The sequence below is a fragment of the Puntigrus tetrazona genome, chromosome 3, assembly GCF_018831695.1.
Source record: "Puntigrus tetrazona isolate hp1 chromosome 3, ASM1883169v1, whole genome shotgun sequence".
NCBI lineage: Eukaryota > Metazoa > Chordata > Actinopteri > Cypriniformes > Cyprinidae > Puntigrus > Puntigrus tetrazona.
Genome location: NC_056701.1, coordinates 7993413 through 8017449, shown reverse-complemented (window position 1 = coordinate 8017449; position 24037 = coordinate 7993413). Strand labels below are relative to the sequence as shown.

The 24037-nt window shown below is 42.0% G+C and overlaps 1 protein-coding gene and 1 pseudogene across 3 annotated transcripts; both read left to right on the top strand.

The window, feature by feature from the left end:
* The window catches only part of LOC122331701, a 111478-nt pseudogene that overhangs the window by 79349 nt on the left and 8092 nt on the right, over positions 1 to 24037 (top strand).
* LOC122331739 lies at positions 2749 to 6474 on the top strand. Of its 3 annotated transcripts, XM_043229247.1 has the most exons (8): positions 2749 to 2833; positions 3458 to 3757; positions 3838 to 4137; positions 5581 to 5673; positions 5876 to 5904; positions 5983 to 6057; positions 6141 to 6209; positions 6377 to 6474. In XM_043229247.1, the coding sequence occupies exons 1-8, from the start codon at positions 2773 to 2775 to the stop codon at positions 6413 to 6415; spliced, it is 966 nt and encodes a 321-aa protein (XP_043085182.1). In that variant the 5' UTR covers positions 2749 to 2772; the 3' UTR covers positions 6416 to 6474. The 3 variants fall into 3 exon arrangements, 1 of the variants encoding a protein (XP_043085182.1); XR_006248284.1 differs by lacking the exons at positions 6141 to 6209; positions 6377 to 6474 and adding an exon at positions 5298 to 5433 and having other exon boundaries at positions 5983 to 5999; XR_006248283.1 differs by lacking the exons at positions 6141 to 6209; positions 6377 to 6474 and having other exon boundaries at positions 5298 to 5673; positions 5983 to 6009.

The following is a 24037-nucleotide window of genomic DNA, read 5'->3' as shown; positions in this document are numbered from 1 at the left end:
ACACACACACACACACACACACACACACACACACACACACAGAGACACACACACACACAGACACACACAGACACACACACACACACACACACACACACACACACACAGACACACACACACACACACACACACACACACACACTTCTTGTCCACACACACAGCACACAGACAGCTTTATTAACAGACACGGAGACACACACAGACACACACACACACACACTGCTGCTTGTTTCGGATGTCAGATCTCTCTGTGTGTGTGTGTGTGTGTGTGTGTTAGCTGCTCTCTCAGGTGCTGCATGTAATGAGTCAATGTTTACATCAGGACACAACAAGCGATACTTTATACAAGTAAATTATACTCTTTGATTGCAAACAGTTGAATCATGTGTCAAATGCCTAAAAATTACAGCTATTGCATTTATAATGAAATCGTAATAACGCGATCTGAGGTAGAATAAACTCAATCTCGTTATAACACACTCTGAAACACAGATATCGTTACTTACGGAATTATCAACGCACAGCAATACCACACAATAGAAAACAGGCTTTAAAGAAATAAACATGTATTACTCCGCTGTTCTAGACGCTGCCGGACTTCTTCTCCGGACGAGATCGACGCGCGCATGCGTGAGGAAGGAGGTAAAACATTAAACACAGAGGAGAGAAATATCCATCTCATCGGGATAATATTGATCTCATGATGTAGATGTTATTGATGTTAGAATCGATCTGTAAGACACTCATGTAATCTGTCCTGTTTGGAGTAAAATGAAGCTTATCAGGCAAATAAAGCTTTCAGAAATCTTAAAGCCCAAAAAGCTATTATTTTACTGGTTTTACTCATTTAAGCTAAAAAAAGCCTTTTCCTGATTACTGTAAAAATACAGTCAACAGACAGTGAAGTTTATTACATATAAAAAGTAAAGATAACAATCTATTAATAAAAAGGGTAACATATAATCAATAATTACAGAAATGTCTCCATTCTACTTTATTGATTTCGTTACTCATCTTACACTCCTGATTATTTCACACATGGATCATTAGATGAAACTTAATATGAAACTCATAAAAATAAACAATAATCACAATGAAATATCATCCTGTTTTAAAAACTGCTCGCCGTGGTAAAAGTCTTCAAAGCACACCTTTTAAACGTGGCTCATTTCTATAGCAGTAATTTTGGGGGGTAGATTCATTTAGAGTAATATAATCATCTGGTTTCAGTCAGGTTCCTGTCAAACAAAGCAAATCTAGCTTCTGATCTTTGATCAAATCATATATATAAAGTGCTTTTGTGGAAAGTGATCTAATATTTAGCGAGCCAAGTTTTATCGTTTGCTTATTTGTATTATAGGTAGTTTTTATTTGTTGAACATTAATTAAATTATTGCTTTTAATTTGGTTTTTATTCTAAAAGCAGTCTCTGTCACCAAGTCAGCAGAGGGAGCCCTTACCTCTGGATGATCTGTGATCACTTCCCCTGCTACTTCCTGTTTCAAGACTATAAACTCTGAAGCAGGCCTCTCACCTGCAGGTTGCATTGATTGATTGTCTGTTTGTTTGCTTCTAGTTAGCCTAGCGTTTCCCTAGTCACCGATTCTTTGGTTTTAACCCTGCCTGTCTTTGATTCTTTGATTGTTTGCTGCCTGACCCGACCTCTGCCTGTTTTTGGATTCTGTTGTTGCCTTGCCCCTTATACTTATGCTGCGTCTGCCTGCTTTGACCTTGATGCCTTCAGCCAATAAAAGCCTGCGAATGGATCCACACGCCTCAGACCCCTCATTCATGACAGTCTCTATAGTGTGATATCTACACACTATCCTCCTGTGACGTGAAGAAACAGTATCTCTCTTTCTCCTGTCTCTGTCTAAATAACACAAAAAATCACCCATTTAAGTAAAGATCTGAGGATGCTGATGGGCAAAATTTTATTTCACATCTAAATCTTAATCTCCAGAAAGACTGGTGATTTCTGCTGACATTGAGACATGGAGAGAGTTCATATGAAAACATACATGTTCCACACAGGATTCTGCAATAAATCACAGAATACATGTATAGATTTAAACCATGCAATGATTATTTTGTGTGTGGCTCAATTGAATGATTTTATTTCTACGTCATGCAGACTGAACGAAAGAAGTGAAACTAACAGAACTGTTAATAAGCAGATCTCACACTGAACATGTTTCACAACGAGTCTGCTCCGTGGTAGTGGTTGGTTATGGTTATGGTTGGACTGTTTATAGGAATCAAAGCAGGAAGCTCAACACCGGCTCTCCAGAGAAGACGTGTATCAGATCACTGTGTTGTAGTATGAGTGTGCTGTACATTACACTGAAGACGTATTATTAGTGAAGACGAGCGGATGCTGTCGTGAATTAGATGGCATCTGTGTTACTCGCTAGCTCCTCTGATTCGGATCTAACCCTTTCCAGGACTCTCGAGACACATATTACACATCAGCTGCCAACGGTTCATTAATGTTTTAGGTGCAGCGTACACATATAACCCATCCGTTTACCTTCACACAGTTACTGTCATGTAGCCATTGAAAATGCATCTGGATTTCATAATATCAAAACAACTTCTACAAATGATGTATTTCCTCAATATTTACGAGAATGTGGAGCAACACTTCTCCATTCTCCATGAGTCACTAGATCTTCGGCCCCCCGTCTGTAGATCAGAGGAAGTGAAGAAACACAGGAAGAGCTGAAAGTATTTAAAGAAAGAGTTGAAGAGGAAGACTGACAGAAAGAGAAGATGTCTGATAAGTGTGATCTGTGTCTGCTGGGACTCATCTTTCTCTCTTCACTTCTCACAGGTAAAGAAATCTTCTGTTTCTCTGAGAACGAGTTCACTTGAACATGAACAGTTTATTCTTGTGTCATTAATGAACACTAACGACGATTCATCCTCACATTAAAGTGTGTTTTTATTCGAACAGCTCGTCGTTATAGATAGATAGATATGAAGCAGCTGGTGATACGATGCAGCGCCATTTATCTGATTTTGATTTGATTAGATTCAGTGCGATGTGGAAAAAAATCGGATCGGTTCTATTTCTTTGGTTCAGACAGACAGCACATCATAAATGAACTGGTGGCTTCTAATGAACAAGTTACCAAATAGACCAGGCTTATCTGAGTCTGACTCACCGTCAAATGATTCAGTTCCATGAAGTTCCATTGGTTATGATATCACTGACTCTCTCGTACCCGTCACAGCCTTCCTCTGCTTTCATACAGCTGTACTTTTTACTGTTAGAACATAACAATCTCACATGACCCTTTAAAGTCTTGAAGACTATATTTCAGCTGCTGTAAGAAACACATGATCTGCATCAGCGTACATCTTCTTGACTCGTCACAGCAGTCCCTTCATAGTCACTACTGCTGTGTTATAAGAGAGTCACTGAGACATATACCTCTGTATGCTTGTGTTTCAGGTATCAATGGAGTGGATGATCATGTGTTCATCAGTTCTGGTGAAAATGTCCGTCTGTCCTGTAATAATGCTCTTCATGACTGTAGATCAACTACATGGAACTATAACAGGTTCAGTCTCTCAGCAGCAGACGAACTGATTGGTGATGGAGAAAAGAAGAAAGACATAGAGAGACATGAGAGACTGAGTCTGGGGTCTGACTGCTCTCTGAACATCAAGAACATCACAGAAGAAGATTATGGACTGTATACCTGCAAGCAACAACAAACCAATGCTTACGTTTTTCTGCATGTTCTTCAGGGTATTTTTTCATGCTGATGTGGTCAATTTTAAAGAAGACTTTGACAATGATTGAAGAGCGTGTGTTATTTTGTGTTTCAGTCTCTTCATCATCTTCATCATCCTCACAGACTCTCTCCTGTCAGCTGTATGTGTACTTTACTGGATTCTCTTGTGATGATTGGATCAGATCTCAGAGAATTGAGGTGTTCTGGGTGAATCAGGCTGGTGTTAAACTGAAGAGATCAGACTCCAGAGATCAGATATTATTCTCATCAGATCACTGTATCATCAGACTGACTACAACACTCCTGAATGAAGATCTCTACAGAGAGTGGAGATGTGAAGTTACTCACAGAGATCAAGTCAAGACCTCAGTCACATACACTGTCAGGAGATCAGGTGAGAAACACCTCACAGTCTTGTAATGTCAGCAAGGCTGAGGAACATTAAATAGTTGGTTTACCCAAAACTTTCACTTTCCTTCAAAGCATCTCAGGTGTGTGTGACTTTCTTCTTTCAGAGGAGTCCAATCTGAGTTTTATTAAAAACCGCCCTGGCTCTTCTAAACTCGATCATCGCAGGAGGCCGGCGGTTCACATTAAACATGATAAATAAAGTATATGTGAACTAAATAAAGCGTCCCTCACATGGCCGCGGGGGTAAAGAGCAGCTGTAGTCAATCTATGAGTTTTTGTAAGATAGATATCTGTATTTCAGAGCGATGAACACTTTTCTCTGTGGTATGCAGAAGCGGTCTTGACGGATGACGCAAGACTCTTTGTGTTTCATGATTAATGATGACCGCAGAGAGAGAACCAAACAAAACCAGTCATGAGTCAGAAGAACAAACCTAGGATTTGTAAAGAAAAAATAGTCATTTTTATTTATATAGCGCTTATAACAACAGGTTTAACACAGGTTGCATCAAAGCACTGAAAAATGTCGGTATAAACCGAGAGGAGACGAAATATTTTCTTTTATCCTACATTTTTCCAGTTCATTCTCCTCCTGGAGCCGTGTTAGAGACGTTTTATTAAGTTTAGGAGAAAGTCACATACATCTAGGATGCTTTGAAGATAAAGTAAAAGATGATTTAGGAGTGAACTTTAATATCACTGAAGCAGAACGAACCAGGTCTGACGGAGAAACTCAAATCACTAATAACAAGAAGATCTGCTTTATTTATTTGTTTTAAAGTAAACTTTTCATGTGATGTGGTGATAAAAGTTCAGATACGATCATGACGTTATAAGGCAGGAGTTTCCACGGTTTTCTTTCAATTGTCAGCAAAATATGTTAAAATCTAATAACATGAACACATTTTTCATACTCGTTTAACCTTTGTTTCACATAAAAATGAATAAATTACACATTCATTAAAGGGGTCATATGATGTGATTTCAAGTGTTTCTTTGCAAGTTGTTGTTAGTGCTTAGATACGTTATATATATATATAACCTCACAGAACTTTATAAAAGTTATGACTTGTCCACACTCCATTAAACGACTCGTTTAAACCCGCCCCACTTCTCTCCGCCCATATGTTCACTCCAAGAAAGAAGGCGGAGCTATAATTCTGGCTGTAGTGTTGTCTTATGGCCAATCAGAGAACACCTCGCTCTTTCAGAACGATGAGCTTTGCACAAATCGGCCCGTTTTAGGAGGCGGGGCTTAGAGGAGAAACAAAGATATACAGTATGTGGAAAATAATGTGTTTTTTTGCACGTTGCATTACACTAAATAAACTAAATAATGTTCTTTTTAGCTCCATCTTACGAGCTCTCCTTATAAATCATAGCATGTTTCAGATGATCAAAAGCACTGCTTGTGGTCTGTTCATAGTCTCTTCTGTAGTGACGGTGGTTTCTGTTTCTGCCGCTGCGTTCGCTGCTCTCCTCGCCGCCGTTCTCTGCCTGATCTACAGGAAAAGAGCAGGTGAGTTTACTAACAGCTGAGATCCGCTAACACATACGTCCTCTTCAGAGTGATACTACGGAGAGAACATCATGCAATTGCGACGAACACCAGTTTAATCCTGCTGAGAATTTCCAAAAAACAGAATGAAAGACAAAATCTCGCCGCTTGTCAAATCGGAAGCGTTTGGCGTGTTTTCTCATAAATATTTGTGTTTTTCCAGATATGAAAAGAGGGACTGGGCAGTCGGCGGTGAGTTCAGCGCTGAAAGTGATTTAGATTCTAGTTCTGTGTTTAAAGCTCAGTCGGGCGTTTGTTTGTGGTCTGAAGGTCAAAGGTGAGAACGAACACAAAGCGCTGTATGAAACAATCGACGTGTTGATTCCTGCTGCCGCTGGAGACCATGTGAGTCTATCACTTCAGTCCTGCTCCTGATCCACACACTACAGCTCTCTTCTATTAAACCTGATCTCTGATCTGATGTTTAGGAGCGGACAGATGATGTGACGTATTCTGAAGTGTCTTCTTCCACTGGAAAGACAGAAAAATCAGTCAGAGTGAGTACAGCAGACAGCAGCTCGCTCTCTTCATCTTTCTCCGTTCAGATAAGCATTTCTCTCTGAATGCTGCTGAGATGTAGTTTGACTCTCTGATAAATAAAAATTAATATTAATATTAATAATAAATATGCAGTTGACGGAGCACATCTGTGCTGTTCTTTCAGGATGGTAATGATACAGTGACTTACGCGGCCATCAGATGAACAGAAAGCGAGTCTCAGAATGAAGTTCTCAAGAACACGAGCTTCATAAATAAATGATTAAGCTCAACACAAGGATTCTGGGATTCACGTCTTACGTTGTGTGGAAGAATTAGATATGTTTTGTGAATAAACAGACGTTTTACATCAAATTTATTACATTTAAAGCAAGGTGCTGTAAAATAATATATATATGTGTGTGTCCTTTGATGCAACCTGCGTTGTTAAAAGCGCTATATAAATAAAAATTATATATATATATATATATATATATATATATATATATATATATATATATATATATATATATATATATATATATATATTTTTTTTTTTTTATATATATGTTATATATTTAGATATAATTTTTTTGAAGCTTTCAGCATGTTTTCAGCAATTATATATGTTTCACAAATTATAGTTATACTATTTTCGTCTTATTTTAAAAATGTAAATATAAAAGGTTAAAAGTTACGACTCGTCCACACCACTTGTTTAAACTCTTTTACATTAAATATGCAGTATATAAATAAAATAGCAGAGAGAAACCATGATGAAGGCAAGCAGCACAAAACACTGCCATCAAATCTGTTTTAAATGAGGAGCTGAAAACTGATCTGTTTTTGTGAAGGATGCGTGACTCAAACCTCATACAAGATCATTCTGAAAGAAAAAGATTATTGCTCAGCTCGAATGATTTATGAACTGAGTTTCCTGTTTAACTCAGAAGAGCTGCTTTCAGTAAATAAAGTTGACTTATAACTGATTGTCATGCCTCTATAGTGTCTGCATAAGAATAGTTACAAACCTTTGATTGTTCTGTAGCTGTATAAGAACAGGGCTGACTCTACAAACTGGTTTTCTCACGCTTTTGTCCGTACCCAGAAAAACACAGTTTGTTCAGCCATCAAGAACGACCCATCACTGCTGTGCTGAGTCCAGGAGGTGGCCATAGAATTTAAAGAAGTTTTTATTATTTCATTAATAATTGTGTGTGTGTGTGTGTGTGTGTGTGTGTGTGAGTGTGCGATCTAAGTAATGCAGCCTAAAAATCCTTTAACGGATTTGAATAATAAAAAGTGTGTTGGTGTGTTATGTGTAGGCTAAGTTAAAAAGATGTGTCTTTAATCTAGATTTAAACTGGCAGAGTGTGTCTGCCTCCTGAACAGAGTTAGGGAGATTGTTCCAGAGTTTAGGTGCTAGATAGGAAGAGGATCTGGCGCCCGCAGTTGATTTTGATATTCTAGGTATTATCAAATGGCCAGGTTTGGACTAGCTGAAGTTTGTTCATGAAGCGTGTAGAACAACCACCCAATAAAGCACTAAAGTATCTGTCAGTGTATCAGTGTTATACTGAAGGTGTGGGTCATGCTGTAATCATCTGACTGTAAATAGTGTGCATTTTATTAGAAAGTTCAGTGGTTCTGAAATTTCACTGATTGTCTGCATGAACAGCACATTTCTGTGAAATACAAATATAAAAGATTGGTTTAGATAGCCGTGTTCATGATCACGCAGTTACCTTTCTTTGGAGAAAAGTGTCTTATTCATTATCTATTACCAAGATGTTATGACAGAGATAGACTCTCAGTCCGGTCTCAGTCGTGTTCAGAGTAACACACTTCTACAGAAATACAGCAACAATGAACTGCACAGAAAAAAAGATGTGGACGCATAGGAAGAAACATATAAATGTTTAGATAGAAATAAAGAAATGATGCTGAGTTTAAATATAATCATCAGATCATATAAAGCAGCCGACAGAAACATCTCAGTCAGTGTTTTTTATCACAACATCTAAATTAAATTGACAGGAATTTGAAACAGTTTTGCTGCTTTGAGCATTAAGCAGCGTTACTATCGGTATTTATCAAACTAAAAAAATAAATGAAGGTAATCTGGAAAAAAAGGCACAGACCCAACCACAGACTTAATAATAATAATAAATAAATCAAATAATCAAAAAACGAAATATATAAATCATAAACCCTTTGATCACAGTATACTTTACCGTTTACAGACATGTTTTCTGTATTTAGTCCTGTCTGTATGAAGGTGTGTGGGGGATTAAAGGCACAAGCTTTCTACGTATTTCATGATGTCTGTGTGAATTAAGAATGAAGAACGATGGATTAGAGATGTTTTTCTTGTTGTTCTGTGCTGCTCATGCTTCTTCTTCTCAGAAAGCGGTGGGATGGTGTTGACTTTAGGGAAAACACTTCATCTTTGTGAATGAAAGCGGTGGCGGGGAGGAGACAGAGCAGTCGTGCTTTTAATTTCATAAGACTCCTGGCGATCGAGAAACGTCTGTCAGATCCCAAAACAGCAGAAGGATGAAGTTCAACGCGGCTTTGAGTCTCGGAGTCATGCTTCTCTACGCAGCAGGTAAACGCTCCCTACAGCGCCACGAGGTCAGACGTGTGTTAAACGTGAAGTCCTAAGACTTTTTCTAAACAAACTTGGAAAAACTTACGATTAAATGCTTGGTTTTCGCAGGAGAGCAGACTCTGCATTCGTATGAAATTCTTCACGAATGTATAGTTTATGTATTTCATTTCAAGACGACTTTAACTGGATTGATGGGATAGGACATAGATATATGTTTTGATGTAAGGATATTTACAAAATATTTCCATGGAATGTGATTTTTACTTAGTATTGAAATGGGCATAAAAGAAAAGGGAATATTTTTACACACACTGTATCGTGACTGAACACACACACACACACACACACACACACATTATTCAGTAGCTCTCTAATGTTTTATGGCCGTCAAGCTCAGAAATAATCACATTCACAAACGCACTGTGTGTAGAACGTCACGCCGTGAACCTAGCAGTGATTTAACAGGCGTTCGGGCTGAAATCTATAAGCATTACCGTTGAGGTAAAAGATCTTGATATCATGTCATTATTAAGCAGCAGGGAAGTGGCGAGTCAGACCGGTTCATCAGCTCCTATCTCTGCTTACTTTGTCTTTGTCTGTCCACACAGGTTCAGTCTGTCAGTTAGATGGTGAGTTGACGTGATGGCCCTGTTACACCCCGGAGGTTCAGCTAGGACTCGTTCCCCATCCTGCTCTGCTTTGATCAAACTGAAAATGCATTGGCACCCATCTGCGTCCGTGTGTGTGCTGGTCTAACAAAGAGGAAAATACACTCCACAGACCAACTCAGACCTAGTCTAAAGCCAATGGCGCAATATTTGATCGTTATTTAAGAGTTTGTTCGTAGAAAACACGCCGCAGCATGCCTTATGTCATGAACAGCACCTTTGTGGCTCTCTCTCTCCGACCACCACCGAGGAGACTCTCACCGAATACTAATCGCTAAAGACTACATTTCCCACAACCCGTACCTTGGGCTGATTACAGCCACCAGGTGTTCCGCATCATCCAGCCTTTATAATGGACCCTCCACGTTCATTCATCGCGAAGTCTTGTTTGTGTTTACTGCAATTCTGGCGCGTTTATTCCCGTGTTTGTTTTCCTGTTGCCGACCTGTGCCTTGTTACTCTTGTGATTGATATCTGCCTGCCTTTTGACCTACTGCCTGTTATCGTTTTACGTCTCTTGGATTTCCTCGTGTATTATCGTTTGCTCCTGTTTGACCCTGCCTGCCCGACCACGATTAAAGCTCAATCGCAAATGGATCCCCACGTCTCTGATGTATCATTACAGAAGACTTCGCCACAAACGGATCCAGCGGAAATGTATCTTCTGATGTCTGAAGTCTCGTCTCAAGCTGACCACTATCGCCGCACATCAGCAACAGCTGCACAAGCTCACCACGCTGACGGAGGAGCTAGTGAGGTCGATTCAGGTGCTAACCCTCACGACCACCAATCCAACCCAGCACACCGCCCCATCTGCCCAGCCCACGCAACCAGTCATGGCGCGCCTCAACCTAACCTTAATCCGCCTCTCAGTCTACCTGACAAATTGACGGGTCAGCCCCCAAATGTAAGTGATTTTTATTACAATGCTCCTTGTTCATTCACCAGCAACCGGGTTTATACCCCACAGATGACAGCAAGGTTTCCCTGATCTGTTCCTTGCTCACCGGAAAGCGCTCGATTGGGCCACACAGCTACTTGGGAGGCGCGCGTATGTCTTTCCCCTCATTTAATGATTTCCTGCGTGAATTCAGGAGGTTTTGAGCATGTAGCCGGAGGAAAAGAACCAGGGGAACAGCTGCTCGCCTTATCACAAGGTACCGACACAGCTGCGGATTACACGCTCAACTTCCGCCACGCTTGCCGCTCAGTCAGGCTGGGAGTCGCCACTCAAGCTTATGTATCGGAGGGTTTGAACACCGAGCTCCAAGCAGAACTGGCGTGTCGTGGCGAGGCAAATCTCTGGAGGAATTCATGGAGATCACCATAAAATTGGACAATGTTCTCAGAGCACGCCGTGGCAAGTACCCGAGTCCCTCTTTCTCACATCCTGGCCATTCACCAGCACGGGCCCATGCAGATCAGCTCAACTCACCTTGATCCGGAGGAGAGAGAGAGAAGAGTTCGGGAACGCAGCTTATGTCTCTATTGTGGTCTAGCCGGTCATTTTCGAGCTCACTGCCCAACACGTCCTCAGCGCCAGCGCCAACAACCCGCTTCGGTAAGACCGTACACTCATCCAGACTCCTTTGAAATCGAGGTTCTGTTAAAAGTAAAGTCGAATCGACATGGATTTCTGCAACAGCTCTCATCGATTCAGGAGCTGCTGGTAATTTTATTGATAAAGCCTTCGCGGACTCTAACACAAGATCCCTCTCGTTCCCTGTGTACCCCATGTCGCAGTGGCGGCGGTAGATGGACGGCCAGTCGGATCTGGAACTATTTCTTCCGTCACCCAACCTCTAACGCTGCAAGCAAGCCCCCTTCATTCGGAATCCATACGCCTGTTCGTAATTCACTCTCCCAAGCATCACCTCATCCTCGGACTACCCTGGCTCGAGATTCACAACCCCACTATATCATGGATAAATCGTCAAATAACACACTGGTCAACTAACTGCCACAACCACTGTCTTAAAGCCCCAGTGCACCGGTCCCCTTCTAAACCGCTTCCTGCTGAAGAGGAGGTCATCAATGCATCTGAACTCCCTGCTGAATATCAAGATTTAACCCTTGCTTTTAGCGAAAGGGAGCAACTCAATTACCACCTCACCGTCCATACGATTGTGCCATCGACCTCATGCCGGTCGCTTCCTCAGCGGGTCGCGTCGCTCTCTCCTCTCACAACCCGAATCAGAGGCGATGAGATCCTACATTGAGGAGGAGTTGGCAAAGGGATTCATCCGACCCTCTCGTCACCAGCGTCGGCGGGTTTTTCTTCGTCAAGAAGAAGGATGGAAGCCTTCGGCCTTGCATCGACACGCAGTCTGAACGCAGGTAACTGTCAAATACCGTTATCCGCTGCCTCTCGTACCCAGCCTCCTTAGAGCAACTCCGTAAGGCTAAGTTTTTACTAAATTGGACCTCAGAAACGCGATATAACCTGATCCGCATCAGGAAGGGAGACGAATGGAAGACTGCCTTCTCCACTACATCTGGGCACTATGAGTATCTTGTTATGCCGTTCGGGCTCGCAAAACAGTCCTTCTGTCTTTCAGGCTTTCGTAAACGAGGTATTTAGAGACATGTTGCACCAATTTCTCATTGTCTATATGGATGACATCCTTGTGTACTCTGACAACTTCGAGTCTCATGTTACCCACGTCAGAACAGTTCTTCAACGCTTGATCGACAATCAACTGTACGCCAAGCTCCAGAAATGTGAATTCCATAGGACCAAGTGGCTTATCTGGGGTACATCATCAGTTCTGACGGGGTGACGATGGACGAACACAAGGTCAAGGCAGTCGTGGGTGGCGCCCTCTACAGTCAAGGAATTACAGCGTTTCCTGGGGTTCTCTAATTTTTATCGCAGATTTATCCGCAACTTCAGTATCATTGCCGCGCCACTCACCTCTCTGGTTAAAAGAACCTCTCATCGCCTATCGTGGTCACCCGACAGCATCCAGGCATTTGACCAGCTCAAGGAAAGGTTCACGACCGCTCCCATACTCCATCACCCAGACCCCAATCGGGAATTCATAGTCGAGGTAGATGCATCTAATGTGGGCATCGGGCGCCATCCTGTCTCAACGTCACGGGCAGCCAGCTAAACTCTTCCCTTGTGCTTACTTCTCCGCAAGCTTAACCCTGCCGAACGCAACTATGATGTCGGGGATAGAGAGCTCCTTGCCATGAAATCAGCCCTTGAGGAGTGGCGGCACTGGCTAGAGGGAGCCAAACTACCATTCACCATACTCACCGATCACCGAAATCTTGAATATATCCAATCCGCCAAGCGTCTAAACTCAAGACAAGCCAGGTGGTCTTTGTTCTTCTCCGCTTTGATTTTAAAGTCACTTACCGCCCAGGGTCAAAGAACACCAAAGCGGATGCTTTATCTAGGCAGTTCGAGAGCAGCCCTCAAGAAGTCTCTCATGAACCCATCCTACCGCCAGCCCGCATTATCGCTCCAATCCAGTGGGATATCATGACCGAGATCTCAGAGGCCCAACTTTCCGAACCAGTCCCACCAGCCTGCCCTCCTAACCGGACGTCGTACCCCAAGCACTCGTCAGAGAGTTCTGCATTGGATTCACGACACTCCCAGCGCCGGTCATCCAGGCATCACAGCCACCCTGCAGTTAGTTAATAACAGATTCTGGTGGCCCACCATACGTTCAGACACCATCCATTTCGTGCAACAGTGTGAAACCTGTAATATCGTAAAAACCTCCCATCAACGCCCAGCAGGACTTCTACAGCCACTACCCATACCTGAACGACCTTGGTCTCACATAGCTATCGATTTCGTAACGGATCTGCCTATCTCCAACTCCTTTACCACGGTACTCACGGTCGTGGATCGGTTCTCAAGGCATGCAGATTTATACCCTTGCCCAAACTACCCACAGCTTGGGAAACCGCTGAAGTCCTTCTACAGCAGGTATTTCGCTTTACGGCTTACCCGAGGATATCGTATCTGATCGCGCCCACAGTTCACCTCCCGAGTCTGGCAAGCCTTTTGCGCAACTCAACATAAGCGTCAGTCTAACTTGTGTTATCATCCTCAATCCAGCGGACAAGCCCGAGCGTTTAAATCAAGAACTGTCACAATTTCTCAGAACGTACTGCCACGACAACCAACAAGACTGGAGTCGCTATTTAGTCTGGGCTGAGTATGCCCAGAATTCCCTCAGGAAACAATCCACTGGACTAACTCCCTTCCAATGCGTTCTGGGCTATCAACCGCCTTTGTTTCCTTGGTCCGGAGAACCCTCAGCACTGCCCGCAGTCAGCGCATGGTTACAAAGAAGTGAGGAAGTCTGGAATACCGCCCACGTCCATCTCAGAGGAGCTGTCAGAAGGTTCCAAGCTCAGGCTGATCGTCATCGCCGAGATGCACCCGAGTACTTACCTGGTGACTGGGTTTGGCTATCAACCCGAGATCTCCGCCTCCGATTACCCTGCAAGAAACTGAGTCCAAGGTACGTGGGTCCCTTCAAAATCATCAAGCAAGTTACACCAGTTTCATATCGTCTTGACCTACCTGCTAATTATCGCATTGCCTCTACTTTCCATGTCTCACTGCTTAAACCCGCGGTGGTCCGGGAGGAGAGAGGGACCAGGAAGAGGTTGCTACCAACGACGCCCCTCCCTTGATCATCGGCGGCGAGGAGGCCTACCAGGTTCGAAAATCCTGGACTCGGCGCGAGGCAGAGAACTTCAATACCTCATCGACTGGGAAGGCTATGGACCCGAGGAGAGGTCTTGGATACCTGCTCGAGACATTCTCGACCCCACTCTCACTGCCACCTTTCACCATGACCATCCCGACAAACCTGCTCCCAGACCCGTGGAAGACCTCGGCGTCCGAGTCACTCCTCGCTTCGGGCCGCTCGCAGGGGCTCTGTCATGAACAGCACCTTTGTGGCTCTCTCCGACCACCACCGGAGGGAGCTCTCACCACGAATACTAATCGCTAAAGACTACATTTCCCACAACCCGTACCTTGGGCTGATTACAGCCACCAGGTGTTCCGCATCATCCAGCCTTTATAATGGACCCTCTCACGTTCATTCATCGCGAAGTCTTGTTTGTGTTTACTGCAATTCTGAGCGTTTATTCCCGTGTTTGTTTTCCTGTTGCCGACCTGTGCCTTGTTACTCTTGTGATTGATATCTGCCTGCCTTTTGACCTACTGCCTGTTATCGTTTACGTCTCTTGGATTTCCCTCGTGTATTATCGTTTGCTCCTGTTTGACCCTGCCTGCCCGACCACGATTAAAGCTCAATGCAAAATGGATCCCCACGTCTCTGATGTATCATTACACCTTACTTCACTAATCACACTCAGGGACGACTTATTGCACGTTATCCTAAAAACACATCCTTCACTTCCTTTAGCAGCGCTTTAGTACTAAAAAGTACAGTACTGCGACGATTTAGCGCAAAATATTTCCCAGTGTTGCATTCACACCGACAGCAATGGAAAGATCTTGTGAAAAGAAGTAACGCAAGGTTTACGCGGTGTGTTTTTACGCAGCTGTAGAGGTGCTGTGTGACTCCTCCTGAGAGGTGGACTGGGTAGTGCAGTCGAGACGGTTTTATCCTCCTCAGACCTGGCGCTTGCGCCGCGGTTGCCAGATTCCAGCTCAGACGAGGTGATTGGGTAACCGGCAGTGGGCGGGTTTCGTAGAAAAACAGGCGGAACACCCGTTTTCAAGAGAGAATAACAGACTGTAGCATTGTTTTCCAGATAAACAAGTATGTCCACTTAGCATGTCTCATTTCTACGTTTAAATCGTGGCGTTTTTGTAAACTGTATTATTCTTAGTTTTGTCAACTGAACAATGTGTCAATCTCAATCGATCTCTGAAGTATATTTTAAATGTAGATGTGTGCATGTAGCAGACTGCATTTACTTGTGTTCCCCGGGAACCGAAGCCATGATCTCCACGCTGTCAGCGCTATGCTCCACTACTCCGCTCCAAGATCATGTATTTTCAACTCTTGGTTTCTGTGGTCAGTGTGCGGTCGAGCCCCTCTCAACAGCAGGGTCGTCGGCGGGGGGCTGGCCGTGGCAGGTCAGCATTCATCTCGTCTTCCAGGGCATCGACTACGGCCATGTCTGCGGCGGGACGCTCATCACCAAAGACTGGGTTTTGTCTGCAGCTCACTGCTTCCGGTGGTATGTAGTGAAGCGTGCCATGCGTTTGTAAATCGACTGCAGTGGGACTAAAGCAGACTTCTTTTACAGGTTCAATGCATCTTATATCGTGGTGTACTTTGGACGTCGGAGCCAATCCGGACCGAACCCTTACGAGACGAACAGGACAGCGACTCGAAACGTCGACCATCCTGACTTTGACGCTTCTACGTTTGACAACGATATAACGCTGATCCAGCTCTCCTCGGCGGTGTCTTTCTCTGATTACATCGGGCCGGTGTGTCTGTCTGCGGTTAACAGCATGTTCTCCGCGGGTAAAGAGAGCTGGGTCACCGGATGGGGAAGACTGCAACCTAACGGTGAGTGAACACGTCCCTGCTGGTTAAACCGTAAACCACCTAGAGATGTTTTTGAAGGCAACGATCTGCGTCACAGCCACCGACCTGCCTGACGTTCTTCAGGAGGTGGAGATACCGGTAGTGAACGACAGCGACTGTAAAAACGCTTATGGAGGCGCCAATGTAAGCATCACAAGCAATATGATTTGTACCGGACTGTTAAATCAGGGAGGAAAAGGTGCGTGTCAGTTAAGAGTTCACTTCTTTTTAAATCGAAATGAAAGCCGATGGCAAACTCTACACCTCCAGCTTGTCATGAACTCTTACTCTGTCTTTTGATACACTACCTGTTGCAGAGTATTTGTGCCTGTGACAGAAGTTCTCTGTGAAAGATATAAATGCTGTTTTGGTGGACGCAGGGAGACTCTGGCGGTCCAATGGTGAGCAGGAAAGGCTCTCTGTGGATTCAGTCTGGAGTTGTGAGTTTTGGCATGCAGTGTGCGGACCCCACGTTCCCCACCGTCTTCACCAGAGTCTCTCCGTACCAGGACTGGATCAAGTCTCACGTGGGCAGCGACCAGCCTGGGTTTGTTGTGTTCAGCGCAGCGTCCGAGTCCGTCTTCAGAAGCGTGCCCGACCTCCTCCTCGTTCCTCTTTCTCTCACGTTCTCCATCTTTCCTCTCTCCGTCTTCCTCACTTTCTAAACACTGCTTGAAAAGTCGTTCTCAGCTTGTTTGATGAAGACTTGCCAGTGGCGTAAAACAAATAAACATCAGAGCAATTGGATTATTATTTTTTTTGTCATTTATTCTTTATCTTTTTAATGAGCAAAAAGTGTCTCAAACCTGCAGTTTGTTGAATGATTTTAGTGTCTTTCTCATCCCTGGATGAACCAATCAGATCTGAAGAACCAGTTTCTGTAACGTTTAGGTTTACAGTCAGTGTTTGGTGTTTGTACATCAGTGTCATCCATCTATCTTCCTCTGATTTTAGCCATTACTCTTCATGTTTAAGGTTAGGTTTAGGTGTAGAGATAAGGTCAAGACTACATTTTTTGGATTAAAATGTCCCAGGGTCATCTAGACACACGTCGAGCAAAATCAGGACGCGCCTCGATGAATTTAAAAATGAAAAATTGAAGATAAAAATAAACATCATACACAAGAATATATTAATACCACATACTCTAAGAGACAGGGCAAATGGGGAATAACAGGGAGTTTAAGAGTGGACATAACAGTAATATAATCCACTTGAATGGTTTGAGAGAGAGATGGCAAGCTCAGAAAAGAAAGCTTTACTTTGTTCATCTTTAAAGTAGTCTATTGATTATTTTATATATTAAGTGCAGCGCAGCTTTATGGGTAGGGGTGCATGCAGTGAAACACGGGAACGAATCAGCAGACTAAGTCATTAAAACAGATAAGAACACCGTAAGAGGAAGAACACCTATTTAGAGGAAATAGGAGAAATACTGGAACTTGTGTTAAAAAAGGATGACTTTTTATAAAATAACTGCAGCATGAATTACAGCTGTCTTGAAAAAGAGAAAATCTACCTCGTGCTCACACTCCAGGACAGAAGATGGCGGTAAACACCACCCCACTGTTAAACTCACAAGAGGAGGAGAAGAAGAAGAAGAAGAAGAAGAAGAAGTCTTCCTCACTGGACGCTCCCTTGTGTGGAGGAAAACATGATAAATATCTGCCATAAACATCCCATTAAGGTATGTTTATTATCAGTTTCTCATGTAGATTCGTATTATTGTAGATTTTCGCGTGTTAAGCCCGATCTCTGAAGATTAACAATAATTATAGAGTTGTGACGCGTGCAGAAGCGGATATCTTAAAGATTATTATGATACAGAGCCCTAGAGATTCTGCTTTTGGTCGAGATTAAGATACAGACTATAGAATATAGAATAAAGTATAGGAGATATAGATTGAAACAATAAACAGTGCGCATCTGTAGGCCGCGGAGATTCACGGGTGATCTAGAGAGACGAAACCGAATGATTTGTGAACTCTGGAGGCGCTTTTTAACGCTCAGACAACTAACACAAAACAAAAGGGCCAATGGGAAACGGAAAAACCTATTAAAACAAAACTGCGTATTAATAGACAGAACTGCGAGTGTGTGACGGAAGAACATTGTAGCCGGAACTACTTCACGTGTTTACGTCTATGACGGATCACGCAGACACTGAGCTCCTCCGCAGCGCTATCTGCCCAAAATAGTCCAGACATGAACACTTATTATAGGACTTACTTTATTGTTTCAGGACGAGCCAAAGACACCGTTGAAAAATTAATTCATGTATTTGGTTATGTTATGAATTTTGTACATTTTGAACGCAAACAGTGAACCTCAAACACATTTGTTTCCTTCTTCTTTCGACGCAAGTCATTTATTCTGGAAATGTACCTAACAGTCGGGATCACTAGTAGATGTAGTTTCTTCAGGGGATGTGAAGTGCACGGATAGGCTGGTGTCTGTGTTCAGGAAAGCAAATAACGCGCTCTAAGAAAATAAACCGAGTCCTCGCAATCGAAAATCTCCAAAACGAAAGTGAAAGTAAAAAGCGGCCATGCATTTGAAAGCATTGTTAAGGACCCAGCAGGTTAAGAGCGGCTCCCTGATGCCTGCATTTTATTTATTTAAGAAAAGTATTTGAATAATTTAAAATAATGAAACCCATTACTGGAGGATTCTTAGCTCTTACCTATTCCACAAACTTTATAAGTAGATATCAGAAAACAATTTAAAATATTGTATTAATGCATTCTATGTCACGTTTAACTATACGTGTACGGGGCACACTGTTTCGTTGCATTTTACCAAATAAAGAGGAAACTAGCCTCATTATGAAGCGTCTTACTAAATGGATATTAAAGTTATAGTTATATTTAAAGTTAAAATGTGGAGTTTATTGGTTTAGGGAGTCTAAATTGGTCCAATTATGAGATTTTTAAGTCAAACCATTCTAGTCCGTCAGTCATATAATGGTCAGTATAGGGAAGATTTTCTATGAGAAGAAAAAAACATACAGAGAGAAATCTAAATTAAACCTTACCCCATCTTAACGATACATTAATGACCTAATATGAACTATCCCTTTAACTTTAACTATCCCATTATCTCTTAACTGCTGGAATACACTACATAGCCTTTTTTCAGGAGAAGTTAATACTAGCCAAAGATAACAGTCCGTCTGCAGATTTAAGACAAATATCAAACAAAATTGATTAACTTAAAACTTAAAATGACAACCATCAGTTTATATTTAAAGTTACTTCTGATCTGAAGATCTGAAGCTTGTCCTATAAACACACACACATCACCCCGTAAACACTACTGATGACCGCTCTTCTTCTGAAAGGTTTTCAGATCTTCTTCCACTACAGTCAGTAGAGCATCAAACATTTCTTCTCTTATGTTTCCATACGAAGGTGTGAAGTCAGTTTCTCATTATGGAGAACAGAGAGAGATCTCCTGACCGCAGCCGTGTGTCTCTGAAGAGTGACCGCTCCATGAATAAACCTCCTTTATTCAGTAACGACCCAATGACCTCTGACCCCAGGTAGGCCATACTTCATTTCATCACACACACACACACACACACACACACACACACACACACACACACACACACACTGTGAATATGAGAAATTTGTGCATGTTAAAAGATCATACTTTAAACATGCAAGGGTTAATTTTTCCCGGGTGAGTTTTGTGGAGCATATTCTTCACGTAAAGAAGTATTTCTGCACACACAAATCAATTTTAAAACACGTTTCTGCATGTGAGCAGACCTTCTCTTTTGTGACACTAACTTTCATCTCCTGACCATGTGTGTCTCTGAAGAGTGACCGCTCCATGAATAAACCTCCTTTATTCAGTAACGACCCAATGACCTCTGACCCCAGGTAGGCCATACTTTGCATTTCATCACACACACACACACACACACACACACACACACACACACACACACACACACACACACACACACACTGTGAATATGGGGTTAAATTTGTGCATGTTAAAAGATCATACTTTAAACATGCAAGGGTTAATTTTTCCCGGGTGAGTTTTGTGGAGCATATTCTTCACGTAAAGAAGTATTTCTGCACACACAAATCAATTTTAAAACACGTTTCTGCATGTGAGCAGACCTTCTCTTTTGTGACACTAACTTTCATCTCCTGACCGCAGCTGTGTGTCTCTGAAGAGTGACCGCTCCATGAATAAACCTCCTTTATTCAGTAACGACCCAATGACCTCTGACCCCAGGTGAGATATGATCCAGTGTGAAGCTCAATTCACGCTGCACCTTTATACACTGTTTGACATTGTTCTGCGTGTTTTGCTGAATGGTCATGAGTTTCTCACCCCCTTTAATTCCTCAGGTTTCTTTTATTGTTGTTTATTTCTAAATTATTATTTGCGTCTGACAGGGGGTGAAATAAAAGATTGTGTGGCTTTTTGGAAATAGGCTCGTTCTCCAACTCAGTTAACTTCAGTTTTACTTTTTCTGAATCTATTCAGCCGATCTCTGGGTCTGGCGATAGCACCTTAGCATAGCTTAGCATACATTATTGAATCCAATTGGACCAGTAGCATCGTATTCAGAAATGACCAAAGAGTTTGGATATTTGTCCCATTTAAAACCTAACTCTTCTGTAGTTATATCCTGTACTAAGACTGGTGGACAATGAAAAGTTGTGACTTTCTAGGCTGATATGAAAATTAAAATTAATGAATCAATAATAGATAGTATATCAGTGTTCGGCAAGTGAAAATAAAGCTGCGTTAAAATTATAACGTAGCTCCGACTTTCATCCGTCTGATGTTAGACATTTATTCACGTTGCAGGTGGTTTAGGTAATAAATGAAACAGCAGACGACTAAAAGAATTATTATTTCTGTTTTCTCAGGAAATCATGGAGATGGAGGAGATTTTTCTCTCCTGACCACAGCTGTGTGTCTCTGAAGAGTGACCGATCCATGAATAAACCTCCTTTATTTAGCAATGATCCAATGACCTCTGACCCCAGGTGAGATATAATCCAGTAAAGTGAAAGAAATGGAGTGACGTGGTCAAGTATGGTACGCCATACTCGAAATTTGTGCTCTCTATTTCACCCGTCCCAGAACACACACACACACACACACACACACACACACACACACACACACACACACACACACACACACACACACACACACTGACACTGTGAATATGGGGTTACATTTTTTGCCAAAATTCTGCATGTGAATGATCATATTTTAAATATGAAAAGGTGCATTTTGTAAGTTTTGTGCAGCATGTTCGCAAAGTATCTCAGAGCACAAAAATATTTGACATTTTTAAATATGTGCAGACCTTCTCTTTTGCTCATGTGATGTTACACTAGCTTGCATAATTTGTACTTTAGTAAATAATTTCCGTCAAAGATCCAAAGAAATCTTCTTAGCCATCAATAGCATTTAACTTGTTGAGACTATTTCATCAAACGGCTCTTTACCAGGAAGGATCAACTCAAAAATAAAACACAAGACTAGTTTTTGGATTTTAAAGCTTGTAAGGATTTAAGCTGTCGATTGCAAGCGGGAGAGAAGCAGGTTTCTCCTTAACCTCCCTTTTGCCTCCTTTCCTGCTTTTGCCTCCAGCTCAGATCACAAGTCACTTTATTTATAGAGAAAGGACAGAGCAAGATAAGTAAAAACAACTGGCAAAACAAAGACTCCCAGACATGTTAAGTCACATATCTTTTTGTGCGTCAGAATCTTCATTCCTTCAGATTCTCTGGCGCCCATACCAGTCTAAGATACTATAGAGAGGCCATGTCATGTCATGACCTAGAACAAGACGTGTTATACCAGATGGAAGCTGAAACTGAAGGGTCAAAGTTAAAATGTCAATACATAACCCTAACAACAATAATCGATCGTCCATTAATCGCTGACATCCCTTGCACATCCTTCATCAGTCAGGGTTCGGCAAGTGAATATAAACCTGTGCTAAAATTATACTTTACCTCCACCTTGCACCCCAGTGAGTAAAATCTAAGAATTGGTTGATTTTAGACATCATTTACCCTCACAGAATGAAGATTTATATAATGGTTCATATAATAAATGATCCAGCAGACAGAACTAAAGGAAGAATTATTTCTGTTTTGTCAGGATCCCATCTCCTGACCACAGCTGTTTATCTCTGAAGAGTGACCGGTCCATGAATAAACCTCCTTTATTCAGTAATGGTCCAATGACCTCTGACCCCAGGTGAGATATGATCCAGTGTGAAGGAAACACTGTAAACACTGACCAGTATGAACAACATCAGATTGAATTACATTATTTCTCAGATGCTCCACGACCTGACGGTTTCTGATCAAACGCGTTCATTCGGAGAAAACACAGAACAGACAGGAGTCACACTGATTTTAATCCAGATGTAAACAGACTTGTATACACTGTTAGTGACCCGACAGTGAACCTGACTTTACCAGTATTTTCAGGACCGATTCATCTGCTGATAATTTGTTTAACTTATTTAACCTAAATGTTCTACCTCATGCTGCCCAATGTTGTCCTCCAAAACAAAAACTGTTTAAATGTTAACAGGTACTGATCAACGCAAATGCAGAGTCTACTGTGTGACTGGTTAAAATTGTATTTATTTTGCTAAGGTTTTTTGATAAGGTTGGGTGTAATAACAACTTTCCTAAAATTATATCCTATTCCTAACATAAGAAATATCCCAATGTATTGCCTTGTTCACAATGTATTGCAAAAAATATTGTATCACAACCCCTGTATCGTATCTCTAGATCCTTGCCAATATACAGCCCTACCCAGTTTAGTCAGTGATGGAAACACTATACTGTACAAAACAGGACGGCCTTTGGATGAGACGTTAAACTGAGGTCCTGACTCACTGTGATCAAGTCAAGTTACCTTTATTTCTATAGTGCCTTTAACAACACCAATTGTGTATTGGTTACTTTACCACTTTAAATAGAAGAATAGTGTCAGTAATGTATAATGAGGTTAAACACTCAATCTTCAGTTAGAGGCAATACATTATTGGATTTAGTGGTGCCATGGTCCAGCTTGATTTACTGTCCCCAAATAACTCAGTACAGGACAGTTAGGTGAAAGGTTCATCTGGTTCCCCTGGTCTCGTTCCGAGGACTGTCTGGTGATGAGTGCTGTAGATGTCATCTCTAGGTGATGATCCACATCTGATCTGGATATTAGACGAGATCTGGTGGCTGCGGTAACCTTGGAACAGGAAAGAATCAAACTAATATAAGCAAAGATAACGTTCTTCTAACAATGTAACAAGTAAATGGTATTATAGAAAGTTTTTCAGACTCTGGTTGACCTAATTAATGCAGCCTAACCCTTTACTAGATTTAAATATTAGAGTTGTGTTAGTGTTACATGTAAGCCTGGTTAAAGAGATGAGTCTTTAATCTAGATTTAAACTGACATAGTGTGTCTGCCTCCAAAACAGTGTTAGGGAGATTGTTCCAGAGTTTAGGTGCTAAGTAGGAAAAGGATCTGCTCTCCGCAGTTGATTTTTGATGTTTTAGGTATTATGAAACAGCCAGAGTTTTGAGAATGACGCAGACATGAAGAGCTATAATGTGATAAGAGTTTGCTCAAGTAATGAGGAGCTAAACCTTTCATGGCTTTATATCCCCATATGAAAATACGTTGGGATTATGTTAACGTAATGAATTGTTATTATTATTACTACTTACATCTACAGTATGTTAATGCTCAATGGCCACCTGAGCTGATCATGGTTGCTCTTGTTAATGCTGGTGTTTATACCAACTCTGCTGAATGGGTCACTGTGTGATCAAATACAATAGAACCATGTATTTTAAAATGAGAATAAGAATTATGTGTGTGTATATCAGGATCTTCAGGAGGAGGAAGAGGTCTTCATCTGCAGATACCAGTTGTGTGTCTCTGAAGAGCTTCAGATTCATGCTTGATCCTCATCATTTCAGTAATCATCTGATGATGTGTAATCCCAGGTGAGG

Bases quoted from the DNA above. Each gene is read 5' to 3' on its own strand.
- LOC122331739 (XM_043229247.1), top strand. From the start codon at position 2,773: ATGTCTGATAAGTGTGATCTGTGTCTGCTGGGACTCATCTTTCTCTCT. The intron at 3,758-3,837 runs GTATTTTTTCAT...TTTGTGTTTCAG, and splicing joins TTTTCTGCATGTTCTTCAGG to TCTCTTCATCATCTTCATCA. The intron at 4,138-5,580 runs GTGAGAAACACC...GTCTGTTCATAG, and splicing joins ATACACTGTCAGGAGATCAG to TCTCTTCTGTAGTGACGGTG.